Source organism: Parambassis ranga, chromosome 15 (assembly GCF_900634625.1).
Source record: "Parambassis ranga chromosome 15, fParRan2.1, whole genome shotgun sequence".
NCBI classification, from domain to species: domain Eukaryota; kingdom Metazoa; phylum Chordata; class Actinopteri; family Ambassidae; genus Parambassis; species Parambassis ranga.
In genome coordinates this window covers 906,832-922,030 of record NC_041035.1, presented here as the reverse complement: position 1 = coordinate 922,030, position 15,199 = coordinate 906,832, and the positions used below count along the sequence as shown (strand labels likewise).

General features: G+C 43.1%; 1 protein-coding gene across 1 annotated transcript; it reads left to right on the top strand.

The window, feature by feature from the left end:
- The first annotated feature begins 5,288 nt into the window (after positions 1–5,288).
- ankrd1a (ankyrin repeat domain 1a (cardiac muscle)) lies at positions 5,289–10,106 on the top strand. Its single transcript, XM_028423297.1, has 9 exons — positions 5,289–5,479; positions 6,135–6,320; positions 6,739–6,867; positions 7,771–7,878; positions 7,954–8,052; positions 8,132–8,230; positions 8,315–8,413; positions 8,555–8,653; positions 9,206–10,106. The coding sequence occupies exons 1-9, from the start codon at positions 5,453–5,455 to the stop codon at positions 9,296–9,298; spliced, it is 939 nt and encodes a 312-aa protein (XP_028279098.1). The 5' UTR covers positions 5,289–5,452; the 3' UTR covers positions 9,299–10,106.
- Positions 10,107–15,199: the final 5,093 nt, after the last annotated feature.

The following is a 15,199-nucleotide window of genomic DNA, read 5'->3' as shown; positions in this document are numbered from 1 at the left end:
GTCTGACTTACTGTCGGCAATGCGAACCAAACACCTGTTCCTGTATTACAGGGAATGGACAGCCCTTAGCAGGATCGGACCCCATACTCCCAGAGCACCATACACAGATTGTCACAAGGGACACGGTGAAAGGCCTTCTTCATGGGCAAACTCCCATGAACCCTTAAGCACCCTGCGGAGGGTGTAGTGCTGGTCCAGTGTTCCACGGCCAGGATGAAAACCACATTGTTCCTCCTGGATCTAAGGTTCAACTATAGGCTGAATTCTCCCCTTCAGTACCCTGGCATAGACTTACCCAGGGAGGATGAGGAGTGTGATTCCCCCTGTAGTTGGAGCACACCTGTCCAGCGGCACTTCCCCCAATTGCCACACAATGTTGCAAAGACATGTGAGCCAAGACAGCCACAACATCCAGAGACTTAAGGTACACAAGGCGAATCTCATCCACCCCCAGTTCCTTGCCGAAGAGGAGCTTATTGACTACCTTGGCAACTTCAGCCTGGGTGGCAAATGGTCCAAGAGACATTTTTGTGCATCTGGAGGTGATACACTTGTGTACTGATCCTATGTCATGTCCTGTCATAATCCTGCACAAAACTGGCCAGAAGGGCAGACAGAAAAACCTATGATAGATTAAGATTAAGAAAACCTTTATTTGTCCCACAATGGGGAAATTGCATTTTTTGCAACAACATGCATGATACAGAAAGCAAAAGATAAGATAAGAAAAATATATACATAATAAAATAAACTACCAATAAAATATACAATCCAATCAAAAAAGAGTTTACATATTAACAGTTGTTGCACAGATGAGTGGAGGTAGAAGTGGTTTGTAAACTGTACAGAGTGCATCAAAAGAAACAAAATAAATACATTTTTGTATAGTGTTGTGTATGAATATTGAAGCTATCAGGAGTGTTCATTGTACAGTCAGACAGCAGCAGGAAGGAAAGACCTTCTGAATCTCTCCTTCACACACCGAGGGTAGAGCAGTCTGTCACTGAAGCTGCAGTGCTGACAGGGAGTCCTGCAGGGGGTGGGACTCATTGTCTAGAATGGATGTCAGTTTCTTCAGGACCCTCCTGTCACCCACCTCCTGCACTGAGTCCAGGGAACAGCCAAGGACAGAGCTGGACTTCCTGATGACTTTGTCCAGCTTCTTCCTCTTCCTCTCAGTGATGCTGCTGTTCCAGTACACCACACTGTCCAGGATGACTGATGCCACTACAGAGTCATAGAAGGTCTTCAGGAGTGCCCCTTTCACTCAAAAGACTGCAGTCTCCTTAGAAGGTAGAGCCTGCTCTGGCACTTCTTGTTGTGTCTGAAGGCCGACATGTAGAGGGTGAAGAGAAAGGGGGCCAGGTCAATCCCCTGAGGGGCACCTGTGCTACGGGTGAGCAGGTCAAACACGCAGTTCTGGGCTCTCACAAACTGTGGTCGGTTTGTGGAAAGTTCCTGATCCCTGTCTTCACCAGTTTGTCCTTCAGTTTGTGGGGGTTTAGGCACATAGGAGGTCTTCCAGAGCTTGAGGCTCAGATTGAAAACATGCTCCATAACTCCACACAGTTCGTCTGCACAGGACTGGAGCTAATAGCGTCTGGTCCAGCTGCTTTCCTTGTCTTTGTCTTCCTGAGGTCTGTCCTCACCTGGGCTGCTGTGAAGGACAGGGGTTGGGGTTGGGGTTCAGTGTCTCTGTGTAGGTGTGAAGTGGTTGGATGTTGTGATAAGCCAAGAGTGTGAGGGGCTGTGGGAGTGGAACAAAATCCAGAAGTCAGAGAGTGGAAGTGCATGGGGGGAGTTGGTGCTTCATCAAACCTATTGAAATTACACAACATTTTGTGTTGCCAGTAGGTGGCACTCTGTCAAAGACTGAATATTGTTTTATAAATGTGTTTAGGGTCAGACTGTGAAGAGAGTAGAGAGAAGACTCTTTCTCCTCTTTATCTGCTGATGATCAATTAATCAAGGACTGATGATCAGCAGCACCTGCTGCAGCTCACCTAATTAAATCCTATGGAAGCAGTAAGGGAAACCTGTTTAAAAAATGGCATAGTTGTATGTTGAAAGAGGGGGTGCTTAGTTTTGAGCATGACTATACATGTAGAAATATAACAATACAATAGCCTTTGTGTAAATATAACAATTATATTTAAATAAAGACTCTATAAAAGCCTGCATGTATTTCACATTGAATGATGGTATCTGGACACCCTAGACTAGTCCTGAAAAATAAGGTACAGCTCATGTAGCTAGTAGATGTTAAGATAAGAGGCTGGAATCGAAGGCAGTAAAATTACCCTGAAAACAGCTTAGGAAAGTGCTGACAATGAAAAAGGCTACATGAATGTACATCGCACTCTTTCTTTAAATTATATCCATGTCAGATATACCTCTGACAGGCTCATGGACAGAGGACTGTCCTGTAAAGTAAAATATCTTGTGAATTATGACCGGACGATTTGTCTCTCTGAGTGAAGGATTATCTTTATACGATGACACGGTCGTAAACAGTGCTCAGCCACTGCAATTGATCTCACAGATGCAGCCCTCCTCCCTTCAAATGAGAATAGTGGGTGAGAGGAGGATTTACACTGCTAATAATAGAGTCAACTAGATATATTTCCAGAGAAGGAATTCTGCACAGGGTCTATTTATAATTACAGAATCCTATGATGTATCCCTCTAGGTTTCACACCAAACAGAAGGACTGACCTGCCTGCACATACAAGCATAAAGAGACTGCTGAGAGATATTAGAGGAGGATATAAGTGTTTGAGAGGAAGCACTGGCAGCTGGAATAGGCACATGGGAGTTTGTTTTGGCAGACCATTATTTTTTATTTAGGTAGCAATGTTGGTGCCAGTAGCTCATTGAAACAGCGTGATATTTCTGTTGCTGATGGAGGGCCTGTCATTGAAGCTGAATCAGACTTCATCACAGAACTAAAATAACCCAATGTAACGTTTGTTGCTTCATGCTTGTTCACTGCTCCTCACAGGCAATGCTATTATTATTTTTTATTACAACCTCAGATGAACAACAATATATATAACATATAATCTTTGTCACTGTCATTATTTATTTAACAAAAATGAAGCCCGAAAGGAAAGAAAAGCATGTGTACCCCTCTTACTGCTTCCATAGGATTTAATTAGTTGTGCTGCAGCAGGTGCTGCTGATCATCAGTCCTTAATGAATCGATCATCAGCAGGTGTACAGACCTCTATAAAAACAGATTGTTTTGGCAAGTGTGTGTTAACACAATGACAAGAGAGAAAGACATAAACAATGGTGTTAGAGAAGCTGAACATGCTCAATGTTAACATGACAGCAGTTAGAAGAAGACTGAACAAGTACAGTTTGTTTGAAGGGTTACCAGGAGAAAGACTCTTCTGTCTAAAAAGCACATGGAAGCAGGACTGAGGTTCACTAAACTGCATCTGAACAAAGAACAACACTTGTGGAACAATGTCCTATGGACACATGAGACCAAAGTGGAGGTGTTCGGTCTTAATGTTCACCACCATGTCTGCTGAAAACCAAACAGCATTTCAGCAAAAACATCTCATACACACTGTCAAGCACGGTGGTGGAGGTCTGATGGTTTGGACTTGTTTTACAGACACAGGACCTGGACACCTTGTAGTCACTGAGTGGACCATGAACTCCTCTGTATACCAGAGTGTTCTAGAGACAAATGTGAGTTCATCTGTCTGACAGTTAAAGCTTGGTGGAAACTGGGTCGTACAACAGAACAATGATCCAAAGCACAGCAGCTAATCTACATCAGAATGACATGATGAAATAAAAGGACAGAGGTTTTAGAATGGACTAGTCAAAGTCTAGACCTCAACCCAACTAAAATACTGTGGTGGGACCCTAAGAGAGCAATCTCTCTTTCTTCACAACAAACTTGATCTGGCAATGATATAAATGTGTATGTAACTTGCTGTCTTTATTATTGGTATGTACAAAGTTACTATGCACATACTCCTTTCAGTCATGGAAAAGCTACAATGCTTAGATGGACTCAAGGAGTCACCATGAACTTGACCAGGACATTGAAGTTGTATCTGTAAGCGGCCACTGTTTTACATCCATTTCAGTAACGTGATCTGTTTCAGAAATAGCTTGCATGCAGTACAAACATATGAGGAACTACAACTGAGGTTCTATATCTTCTGACTCAATTTCTTGATTGTCCGTTAATTTAAAGAACAGAGGTTTTGATTGAAGAACATGAATGACATTAAGGTTTTTTGTGTTGTGTTGTGTTTTTTATGTCTCTGATCAGACCCTGCTTTCTAATTGGTGTATGATGAGCTCACAGAGCTTATGACTACCACATAACATGCTGACGTGTCATCACCGTCACGGTACATGCTGTACGTTGATCTGAGATATGTAATATGCAGCTGCACACCACATTTAACAGCAAGAGGAAAATAAAATACCTGGCATGACAGTCAGTCACTCAGTCAGACAGACAGACAGACATTCTACTGACAAGATGTTTGGAAGTGTGACTATTTATTCTTCAACCACCATGAACCTGTCTCCTCATGGTGACATCACTGCATTTTTATGGACATGTGCCCAGTGTGACTAGACACAGTCAAAGATTGGTTGTGCATGTGATGAATCACTCCTTTCACACATTTAACCACATGCCAAATTAGCTCTTTTTTAGATATTCATGTTTAAGAACATTAAGCCTTCACATTTTAGCTCTATAAGTTCAAACAGAATTTGTTTCATTAAATATGTAAGCCAACGACCCTGCATATTAACGTGTTTTACTGGCTCCCTGTGTGCTCTAGAATTGATTTGAAGATTTTATTGTTTGCTTTCAAAGCTCTTCGTGGCCTTCATGGAAATGATTCTGAATTAACTCCTTAAGACATTTCTGTGAGCCTTCCTTGATTTTACTTGATTTTAATTATTAAAAGTTTTCTTTGAAAATTTCATATAAGAGAAGTTGGCATGTTGGAATTTTTTTTTTTTCAAATATTATTTTGTTATTGTGTGACGTTTATTTATTGTTGTTGTTAACAGTAACATTTAAAGAGTTTTGTAGTGATTCAGTAAATGAGCAATCAGAAAAGTACAATAGTATATGAGCACCCACAGTATTTAAAGCTGAGTGACACCTCTTTCTTTTCTTCCATCTTTGCATGGTGACAGAGTGAAGTCCATACTAGGCAGGGGAGAGGAGGAGGAGGAGGGGTGGATTGGCAGCACTGAGCACATGAGGGCAGTAATGTGATCTGAGTTGAATGACAGGCCTTTTTTTTCTACAGAGGTTTGACCAGGATATATAAGAGGCCGAGGCTCCGGCTGCAGAAAAAACAAAGACCAACAGACAGAGACAGTGAAGATCACAGCAGCAAGACCAGTGGACTTATATCTACCTCAAATACCTATTCAAACTACTCCATACCAGAGAAGAATGGGACTGCACAGTGTCGAAGAACTGGTAAGACCGGCTGATGGGTGTGATTCTAAATGCTGATGACAGGAGCAGCGCCTCCCTTTAAAACAGGCATATGATGAGGCAACAAATGGAAAGATGCTCAATAATTGTTCCAGTTTGTGTGGGAAAGTAAATTATTTATTTATTTATTTATTTTACAACTTTCATATCAGATTAGGTGATAAAGACCCCAAAGTGTCTTTATGAAAAGCTATGCTCTGATAACAATATTTGTATGATTTCAAAACATTAAAAAAATAAGTTTATTAACACTATTATTCAAATACATGTAAAAACAATATATAACTTGACCTAGATTTGAGCCTCAACAAAACACGTCATTTACTATTTTAATGTAAATTGCAATTGCCTGAAAATAATTAAACAATGAGGAATTAGCTGTTTGAGCTGGAGCAGATTTTGTTGGAGCAGAATGAGTTGTAGACTTCAAGCTATTTAAATAGCTCCCTTCAGTGATCCAGTTGGACATAAACAGTTGTAGGTCATTACACAGTTGAAGTGTGTGTTAATGTGTTGATGCTGTGCTAAGGTGTGTTTAAAGTCCTCTTGGCTCAGCTGAACATCTCATGACTAAAAAGCTCGAGACAAACTTTTTCACACATTTTTCAATCACCACCTTTCCTCTGCTCTCCTCCAGGTGACTGGTAAGAGGTCAGAGGGCAAAGAGGTTGACGACTTCCAAGGGGGGGTGTACGAGGCAGCCGTCAATCAAGAGAAGCAGGATGACCGCCGGTCCCACAAAGAGGTGGCAGCGGGAGGGGGCCTTTCAGAGGAGGGCGACAGCAGCGGTGAGCAGGAGGAAGTCAACGTGGCAGCTCTCAATGTAAGAACAACAGTGTTAGCACCTGTTACTGAGTCACATTTATTCACTACAACTTTTTAATGCCTAACCTTAAACCAGTAGTTTCTAATGCAAAACTGTAACTGTGAATGCAAATATGACTTGTCCATGGGTGAAAATACATACAACTGATCAGCAGGGTCTCTCCTACATTTCACTCTTCTTTATTAATGTATATGTATTGTATATACTTTCTGCAGTCGCTTTCAAAATCCATAGGGCGTTAAAACTTACCAGCGCTGATTATGTTCACCTGTCTTCTTTAACTCTGATCTAACCCTAACCCTGACAGATGGTGAGAAGTGTATCATAATTTCACCCAATCCAAAAAAACTCAACATTAAAATCTGCTCATAAAGCTGGGGTTTCTTAACCATCTGTTGTGTCTCTGCCCCATCAGACTGATAAAAGTGGCAGGCTGAAGTTGGAAACAGTGGATGACCTGTTCAACATTCTACAGCTGAGGAAGAGGAGGAGGGAGAGGAAGGCCCCCATTCATAGGAAACAGCAGCCAGACCCCGAGATAGTGGTAAAACGTCTGACCTACATGGCAACACAAATAAATGTTTGATTTAGATTTTGAAAATAAATTTGACATTCACATGTATCCTCATGCTAATGCTTATTATTTAGTCATCGGTGACTGTTGAACTACTGGGGTTAACAACAGGTTTAACACTGTCAGTGAAGCCAAATTAAAATAGATACAATTCCATGTACACATTTATAGATATGTAGCACTATCCTAGCAGAGACAGTGACATCACTAGGTCATTTGTTGTGTACGTAAATCTGACAGTAGCTTTCAGTAGCTAACCAGCATTGACAGCTTTGCCAATGACTCAATTGGCCAAGAGTTCATTGGCTAGCTTCGCTGAAATGAGAGAAGCCACAGTGCATTTGTAACAACCTCTGTGTAAATGGCCATAATGTGGAGAGGATGGTTTTTGAGTCACACTGTTGTCTTACCGTACCAACGGGTCTGACATGGCTCCCTCTGTGTTTGACCCTACCTCCTGCAAAACCAGTCAGCTGTTAGCAAATTAGTTAGTAAATTATGACAATATTCTTAAATATCAAGCTGATCTTCCTGACTGCTGACGACCTATTTCCATACTGGCACCCTGCAGCTAAATGCCAATAGCTGATTGAGTCTCTTGAGCCTCTGCACCTATTCTTATAGGAAGGTAAAGTAAACCACAGAGAGGGGAGCATCTGACTTGTTGGTATGTGAGTCAACCATCCCCTCTACATCATGCCCATTTGCACAGTGGTCATTATAAATGCTAGTCTTGCAGCTGACTGGAGGGTTCTCCCGTTTTAACTACAGCCAGTGTTTTAGTTGTTTATTTAACTGATTAAATAAGAACATAAAAATAAACATAAAATGCTATACACTTTTTCTACATTCTGTCTTTTAACACTTTTATAGCCAGAGGTGGTGGATGAGGAAATGTTTCTGTCAGCGGCCATGGAGAACAAACTGCCTGTGGTGGAGAAATATCTGACTGCTGGAGGAAACCCCAACGTAGCTGACAATGTGAGTGTTCCACAGCAACATACAGCATGCCTCAGTGCGCAGATTCATAAAACATGGTTCCGGTCTAATATCCAGTTCCAGAGAACAGCTCTGCACAAAGCCTCCTTCAAAGGACACGTGGAGGTCATGAAAAGACTTCTGGAGGCCGGAGCTGCCATTGAGAAAAAAGACAAGGTAAAAATCACACAATTTCTCTCACTGTATGAATATATATAAAAAGCAGTAGTCTAACAGTCCATGGTGTGGTTTCCAGCTAGAGGCCACAGCACTCCACTGGGCCTGCAGAGGAGGCAGCCTGCCAGCTCTGCAGCTCCTCCTCAATGAAGGAGCAAAATTCACCTCCAGAGACAAGGTAGGTCCACAACTGGAAAGAGACATAGAGTTGCAGGTCAGAGAAAAGCTGAAGCTGACGTGTTTCTTTCTACTCTCAAATTAGTTGCATAGCACCCCTCTCCACGTCGCTGTGAGGACAGGACACTGCGAGTGTGCCGAGCACCTCATTCATTGTGGGGCAGACGTCAATGCCAAAGACAGAGTAAGAAACATCATTCTATTAAGTGCCAGGTTAATGAAGCAGTGAGAGCTCAGGGATCATGATTTATGCATAAATAACACATCTAGTTCCCTGTTGGACAGTGGCTTAAATGACTGTATCATTATCTTGTTTTTTCTGCAGGACGGAGACACACCCATGCATGATGCCGTGAGAATAAACAGATTTAAAATGATCAAGCTGCTGATGATGTATGGGGCCAGTCTCAACACAAAGAACAGTGTAAGTCTATCACAACATCAACAGTACACATTAAGTTAACAAGGTAACACTTTGGTCATTCAAATCCTCTGTGTCGTGATGTGCTTGAAGACTACCGGAGAGTTAAGAGAACGTCTACTTTACATGGTCATACTGCCACCCCTTGGTGCAAAAGGAGAGCTGCAGCTCTAAAGGGCACTGCTTGTCAGAGTGAGAAGAGGTTTTATTAATGACTTTTTCAGCATGTTAAAAATTAACACAATGCAGAGATCCACTGGTTACAAATTTGTAACCAGTGCATAGGCTATCGATAGACTCTGTTTATTCTGGCAGCACCACAGAAGAAGAAACACAGGATGTAAACCCCAAACTGAAAGCTCTCTATGTTTGGTGATGTTGTTTTGCAGCAATTAGCATGGCCAGAAATCAAATCAGCTAAGTGACCAAAAATCCAGCCACAGTCTGATGCCGCCTCTAAAGGAACTACTAATTAGCTAGTCATGCCTCACAGCACCTACAGGGACAATGAACATGTGACTTTTTTCACAGTACTGTGTGTTTTCTTCCCCCTAGGATGGAAAAACTCCACTGGAGACTCTGTATTCCTGGCAGAGCGGAGCCAAGAGCCTCCTTTGTAACTTCAGCGAGGAAAAGGCCAAGCAGTAGACCCCATCACAGTCCGCATTCTATTAGGAGAAAGTAGTGTAGAGAAGGGAAAATGTGTGTTTATCTAGTCTTCAATAAGGTTCATGAAGTATATTTGAGTTTATCCAGGGAAGCTTTTTTAAGCTGTCTTTAGTCTCACGTGCTGACTCAGGTAAATGGGTGCCAGAGGATCCTATAAGGACACCTGTAAGAGGGATTTCAACTGGCAACATTTCAAGGAGATCACAGTATTGTGTACTTCATTGATGGAGCCTTTGATCAACAATGTGAAATCTTATTAGGTTATTGTTAATATGTGATTTTTAGCTCCGATACTTTCATTGATTGCCAAATATTGCTGGACAATGTCTCGGCTGACAGTATGAAGAAGTTTTCTTAAGTTTTACTTTAAGCTGAGTTCAAGTCAGCGATACTTCATCGAGAAGGTGACTTATTTATTGATTAATGATTGTCATACTCTTAATAACTGAGTGGAATGATATAATAGTTTTTATGTATTTATTGATTTTTATTTACTGACAAACAGAAGCAGGTGTTAATCATCTGGTGTAAGCTCAGTGTGAAAAGTACTGATGGATTGAACCCCTTGATCTAATGCATTTAAGAACAAAGAACCGCGATGGGCCGGTTGCTGGGGTTGCTGGGGGCCAGTAGGGGCCCTTCAATGACAGGCCAACTTAGCCACTTAAGGCTGTTCCATACTCCGCGAGACAAAGAGCGGAGAACGCGCTCCACGGGTGGTAAGAGATACAAAAAAAAGGTCTTTTCCGCACCGAGGTACCATACTCCGTGAGACGCGTGTGTGCAGAACTCCTCATACGGCCCGCCCACTAAACTATAAGGAAAGACTTTACAGAGTTTTTTAACACACCACAAGGACTTGTGCCATGGCAAGAGGGCATTATACAGAGAGGGTGCCTGCAACAGCGTGAGATGTCCGGCGATGAGTTGTGAAAATGCGACATTAAAAGTAACAATAGCAAAGATTCAGTGTTTGTGCCTTTATGACCACATTTGCACATCTACTGTGTTCCAATGTGCCTGCGGTACTTCAAATTGTCCGGTGATGAGCTGTGAAGATGCGACATTAAAAGTAACAATAGCAAAGATATACTGTTAACGAGCCTATTATGCCCGGGTATGTAGGAGTATATAGAATGGTAACAGTCACCATCTGGTATGTGTGAATGGCTGTCTGGAGTTATTGGTGACAAATCACCCTTACTTGCCTTTCTTTCTTTCTTTTATTGCTCATCATGCAAAACCGGTATGGTCTTATCTAAATCTGTTGAATCAGTGCTGTTTATACACCTACCTATATACCTGGAGAGGCTCTTGCGCTTCTCCACTTTCATCACGCCCACAATAAATTCCGACCAATCACAGCATGGTTGCCGCACAGCCTTGAAAGACAAAGTTCGGCCCGGACCCTGTGCACAGGAGTGCGGATCAGCGGGCGGTCAGAGACAAAAAACACGGGGGTCTGCACGGGGGAAAAATGTCTTTGTCTCGCGGAGTATGGATCCAGCTTTAGTCAATGGTAAAACCTACTGGCTTACATGTTGGGTTTACCCTGGGATTGTAACCGTCAGGACAAAGCTGTTCCAAGCAAACCATTTTCTCTCTGCTCGACAGCTAAGCTAGACCAACTACCCCATAACTCTATAGAGGATGAAGTGGTTTAACCAGTGGATGAATGGATGAAACTGAGATGGGACAAAGTACGTCTGTTAGTGAGGTTGACAAGAATCTCCCCGCTGAACATCTGTTCTATAAGATGACAAAGTCCTTAATAATTTAAGTACACATTTTCTTTGCTAATTAATATTACATTAAACATCACAGTTTTATTGACTACTGACATCCCAGCTTTGCTCTGATGACAATAGTCTGGGATGTAGCCGATTGTCCAGCTGTTGCATAGTTATTAACATCAACATGCGGGCGCACACACACACACACACACATGGGTGACCATGACAGAAAGACGGTGATAAGGGACTGTTGGTTCAGAGGATGTTTGAGAAGTGTTTAAACAGGTCTTGATTTATTTGTGAGATATATGTGTATATTGATGAATTGCTACAACAAATAAATAAACGATTTTGAATTCCACCTGTAGTTTATGGAGATAATAAACACAACCTAGTCATTACAACAGACACACACACTAAGCCACTACCTGGTAGTGTTGGGAGGTTCGACTCTTTTTACTGACTCAACTCAGTTACTCTCGAACCCTAATGTGAACGAATCTTATTATGAGTCATTTCATTCATTTTATTCATTTTTACAGCCGGTGGTGCCGTGTCCCTCTGTAGTATAGTGCCGCACATTGATATAGGTCAACCGGCGACGTGCATTAGGTGTGAAGCGTTGAGCATTGTGTGTTGCTATGGTGACTGGAAGTCTTGCCGGGACGTGAATAAAAAGAACTGAAGAAGCCGTGGCCGCGGTTCTCAAACACTTAATACTGAAGACAGCATGGTTTGCTTCAGCTGACAAAGTATAATACACAACTACCACAAGCTATTCAAAGCATGTGAAAACATAAGAGAGCAAATACACACCACAATAAAGTGACTTCTGTCAGTGTTGTTTAACAGCGCCACAGCGACTAAGTATCTGTCACGTGACAATGAACGAGAGTGTACTGCTTCCCACACATGAGCTGTGAACAAGAACGAATCTGCAGCCTGTCACGTGACAGATGAACGGCGTATAACACAAAAACAACATGATATAATTTTCGAAAGTATTTATTACAGACAAACTTTACATTACATACACAATAACACTACACATCAACAAGAACCAAAGACCACTAATTAATTATGATTTCATGGATCATCAGCAGCACAAACTCAGTCACATACAACGTGGCTAAGCACTTGGCTGAACTCCTGACACCACTGGTAGGTAACACACCACATCACATCCACAACTCTCAGGACTTTGTGAACAAGGTGGAGAAGATCTAAATGGACCCAGATGACACCATGGTCTCATTTGTTGTCACCTCCCTGTTCACCTGCATCCCTACATCAGAAGCCACAGAGATGGTAAGGAGATGCCTCACACAAGACAGCACACTCAAGGAGAGAACCAACCTTACGCCAGACCACATCTGTGACCTGCTGGACCTCTGCCTGACCACCACCTATTTCCAGTACCATAGGACTTTTACAGACAGAAGCACGGCTGTGCGATGGGATCACCTGTGTATCCTATTGTGGCCAACCTCTACATGGCAGAAGTGGAGAGAAGAGCCCTGAGTTCCTTTCCTGGAACCACCCCCACCCACTGGTTTAGATATGTGGATGACACCTGGGTCAAAATCAAGACCCATGAAGTGGAACGGTTCACAGAACACATCAACGCAGTGGACAACAACATCAAGTTATTTATTATAGTGACACTTATACTCTTATACTCTGTACTTAACTGCATTTAATGTAACTTGACACCTCTGGCACAAGAATTTCCTTCGGGATTAATAAAGTTTTATCTTATCTTATCTTATCTTATCTTAAGTTCACTCGGGAGGACACCAGGGACAACAATCTGGCCTTCTTGGACTGCACAGTACATATTGAGGAGGACAGAAGCCTCAATGTGGAAGTGTACAGGAAACCCACACACACGGACCAGTACCTGTTGTTTGATTCACACCACCCACTGGAACACAAACTGGGAGGACCCAGTTTCATCAGGACCCTGCAGCACAGAGCACAAACTGTACCAACCAGCTCAGAGGGAAAGAAGAAGGAGCAACACCACATCAGGAAGGCCCTGCAGACCTGTGGCTACCCCAAGTGGGCACTTGTCAAAGCCACAAAAACAAGACCCCCCCAACAACAAGAAGAAGGACAACAACCGCGGAGAAAGAACATCTCCATTCCATATGTGTCAGGAGTATCAGAGAAACTCAGCAGGATCTTCAACAACCATGACATCCCGGTCCATTTCAAACCTATGACAACACTGAGACAGAGACTGGTTCACCCGAAGGATAAGATTCCCAGGGAGAAACACAGCAATGTGATATATGCAGTCCAGTGCAGTGAGGAATGCTCTGATCTGTACATTGGAGAAAATAAACAACCACTCCACAGAAGAATGGCTCAGCACAGGAGAGCCACCTCCTCAGGACAAGACTCAGCTGTTCAACTCCACCGCAAAGACAAAGGACACTCCTTTGAGGACAACAATGTTCACATTTTAGACAGAGAGGAAAGGTGGTATGAAAGAGGAGTCAAGGAAGCCATCTATGTTAAGCTGGAAAAACCTTCCCTTAACAGAGGTGGAGGCCTCAGACATCATCTTTCTACCACATACAATGCAGTGATTCCATCCATTCCCAGGAAGTTTGCACATACTCACAGTAAGAACAAAGGGCTGTCAATCAGTCCCCCTCCGGCAGTTTCATAGTCGTCAGCCAGTCGTTAGACACACCTGGCCCAGTCAGCCAGAACATCACAGGTAATTATGGAAACATTTAGTGCTATTGTTTTTTAAGTTTTACCCAGACCCACCCATTGAGGTCTGCAACCACATATACACCATGTTTTCCCACCAAACAGTTAGAACTGATGAAGCTGCTTGGATGACCAGCGAAACATCTTCAAGAAAACTCTACAAGTCCAGACGCCTTGCTTCAATCGTCTCTACGATTTCATGAATAAATATTGTATGCGGGGTGTCATTTGAAAAATGAAGGAGCATCAGATATCAGACATTCATTTCCTTGTTTGTTTCTCAGTCCACAGCCCCGCAGCTGAGCTTCACGTGACAAATGAGCAATTCGTGAACGAACCATGAATGATCTGTGAACGATCCGTGAATGAGCAGTTCGATTGCTGACCGTTTGCTGCTGGTCAGTTGCCACACCATCTGATTCATCTCACCCCCTGCTATGTGCCTTGTGTTAAGTGTCTGCCCGCAACTTCAAAGACTGTAAGGAGATGGACAGATAAGGCAAATGTGACAGTTCAGGACTGCTTTGAAGTGACGGACTGGCAGGCACTCTGTAAACCGTTCGGCCAGGACATTGATGGGATCACAGAGTGCATCACTGGATACAGTGTTGTACCAGTCAGGACAGTAAATTGTTACCCCAACAACAAGCCATGGGTGACTAAAGACATTAAACCTATTTTAAACAGAAAAAAGAAGGCGCTGATAGCGGGCGACGGAGGAGGTGCAAGCAAGGGACCAGGACCTGAGAATAAAAATCAGGGAGGTCAAGGAGAAGAACAGGAGGAAGCTGAAGTGGAAACTTCAGCAAAACAACACGAGAGAGGTGTGGAGTGGCATGAGCACCATCACTGGTTACAGGTCGAGCAGCAGTGGTGGAGTTAATGGCAGTGTGGAAAGGGCCAATGAGCTGAATCAGTTTTTTAACAGATTTGACACAGTGACCCCAGTTCACCCTGCTAACGACTCTTCAGCAGCTGAGCGACAACAACCAGCCACTTCACCCGCACTCTCTTCCCCCACAGCTTATCCAGATGGCCCTGCTCACACCTCATCCTCAGACCCCTTGGCTGACAGTCATCACCTGGAAATTACTGGTTCCCCACCTCCACTGATCACCTTCACCACAGAGCAGGTGAGAAGACAGCTGCAGAGACTCCACACAGGCCCTGATGGCATGAGCCCCAGGGTCTGTGCCCCCCAGCTCAGTGGAGTACTTCATCATGTCTTCAACCTCAGTCCGAGTCTTCAGAGAGTCCCCATCATGTGGAAGACATCATGCCTCGTTCCTGTTCCAAAGACACCGCGTCCCAGCGACTTGAAGGACTACAGGCCAACATTCTCTCTGGATGGCATTACTTTGGCCTCCAGTATGACTGTGAGGAACCTCAGAGTTATCTTTGATCAAGACATGTCGTTTATCCC

Excerpts from the sequence above, each read along its gene's own strand:
- ankrd1a (XM_028423297.1), top strand. The coding sequence starts at position 5,453 with ATGGGACTGCACAGTGTCGAAGAACTG. Across the intron at positions 5,480-6,134 it reads TGCACAGTGTCGAAGAACTG|GTGACTGGTAAGAGGTCAGA; the intron begins GTAAGACCGGCT and ends GCTCTCCTCCAG. Across the intron at positions 8,654-9,205 it reads GTCTCAACACAAAGAACAGT|GATGGAAAAACTCCACTGGA; the intron begins GTAAGTCTATCA and ends TCTTCCCCCTAG.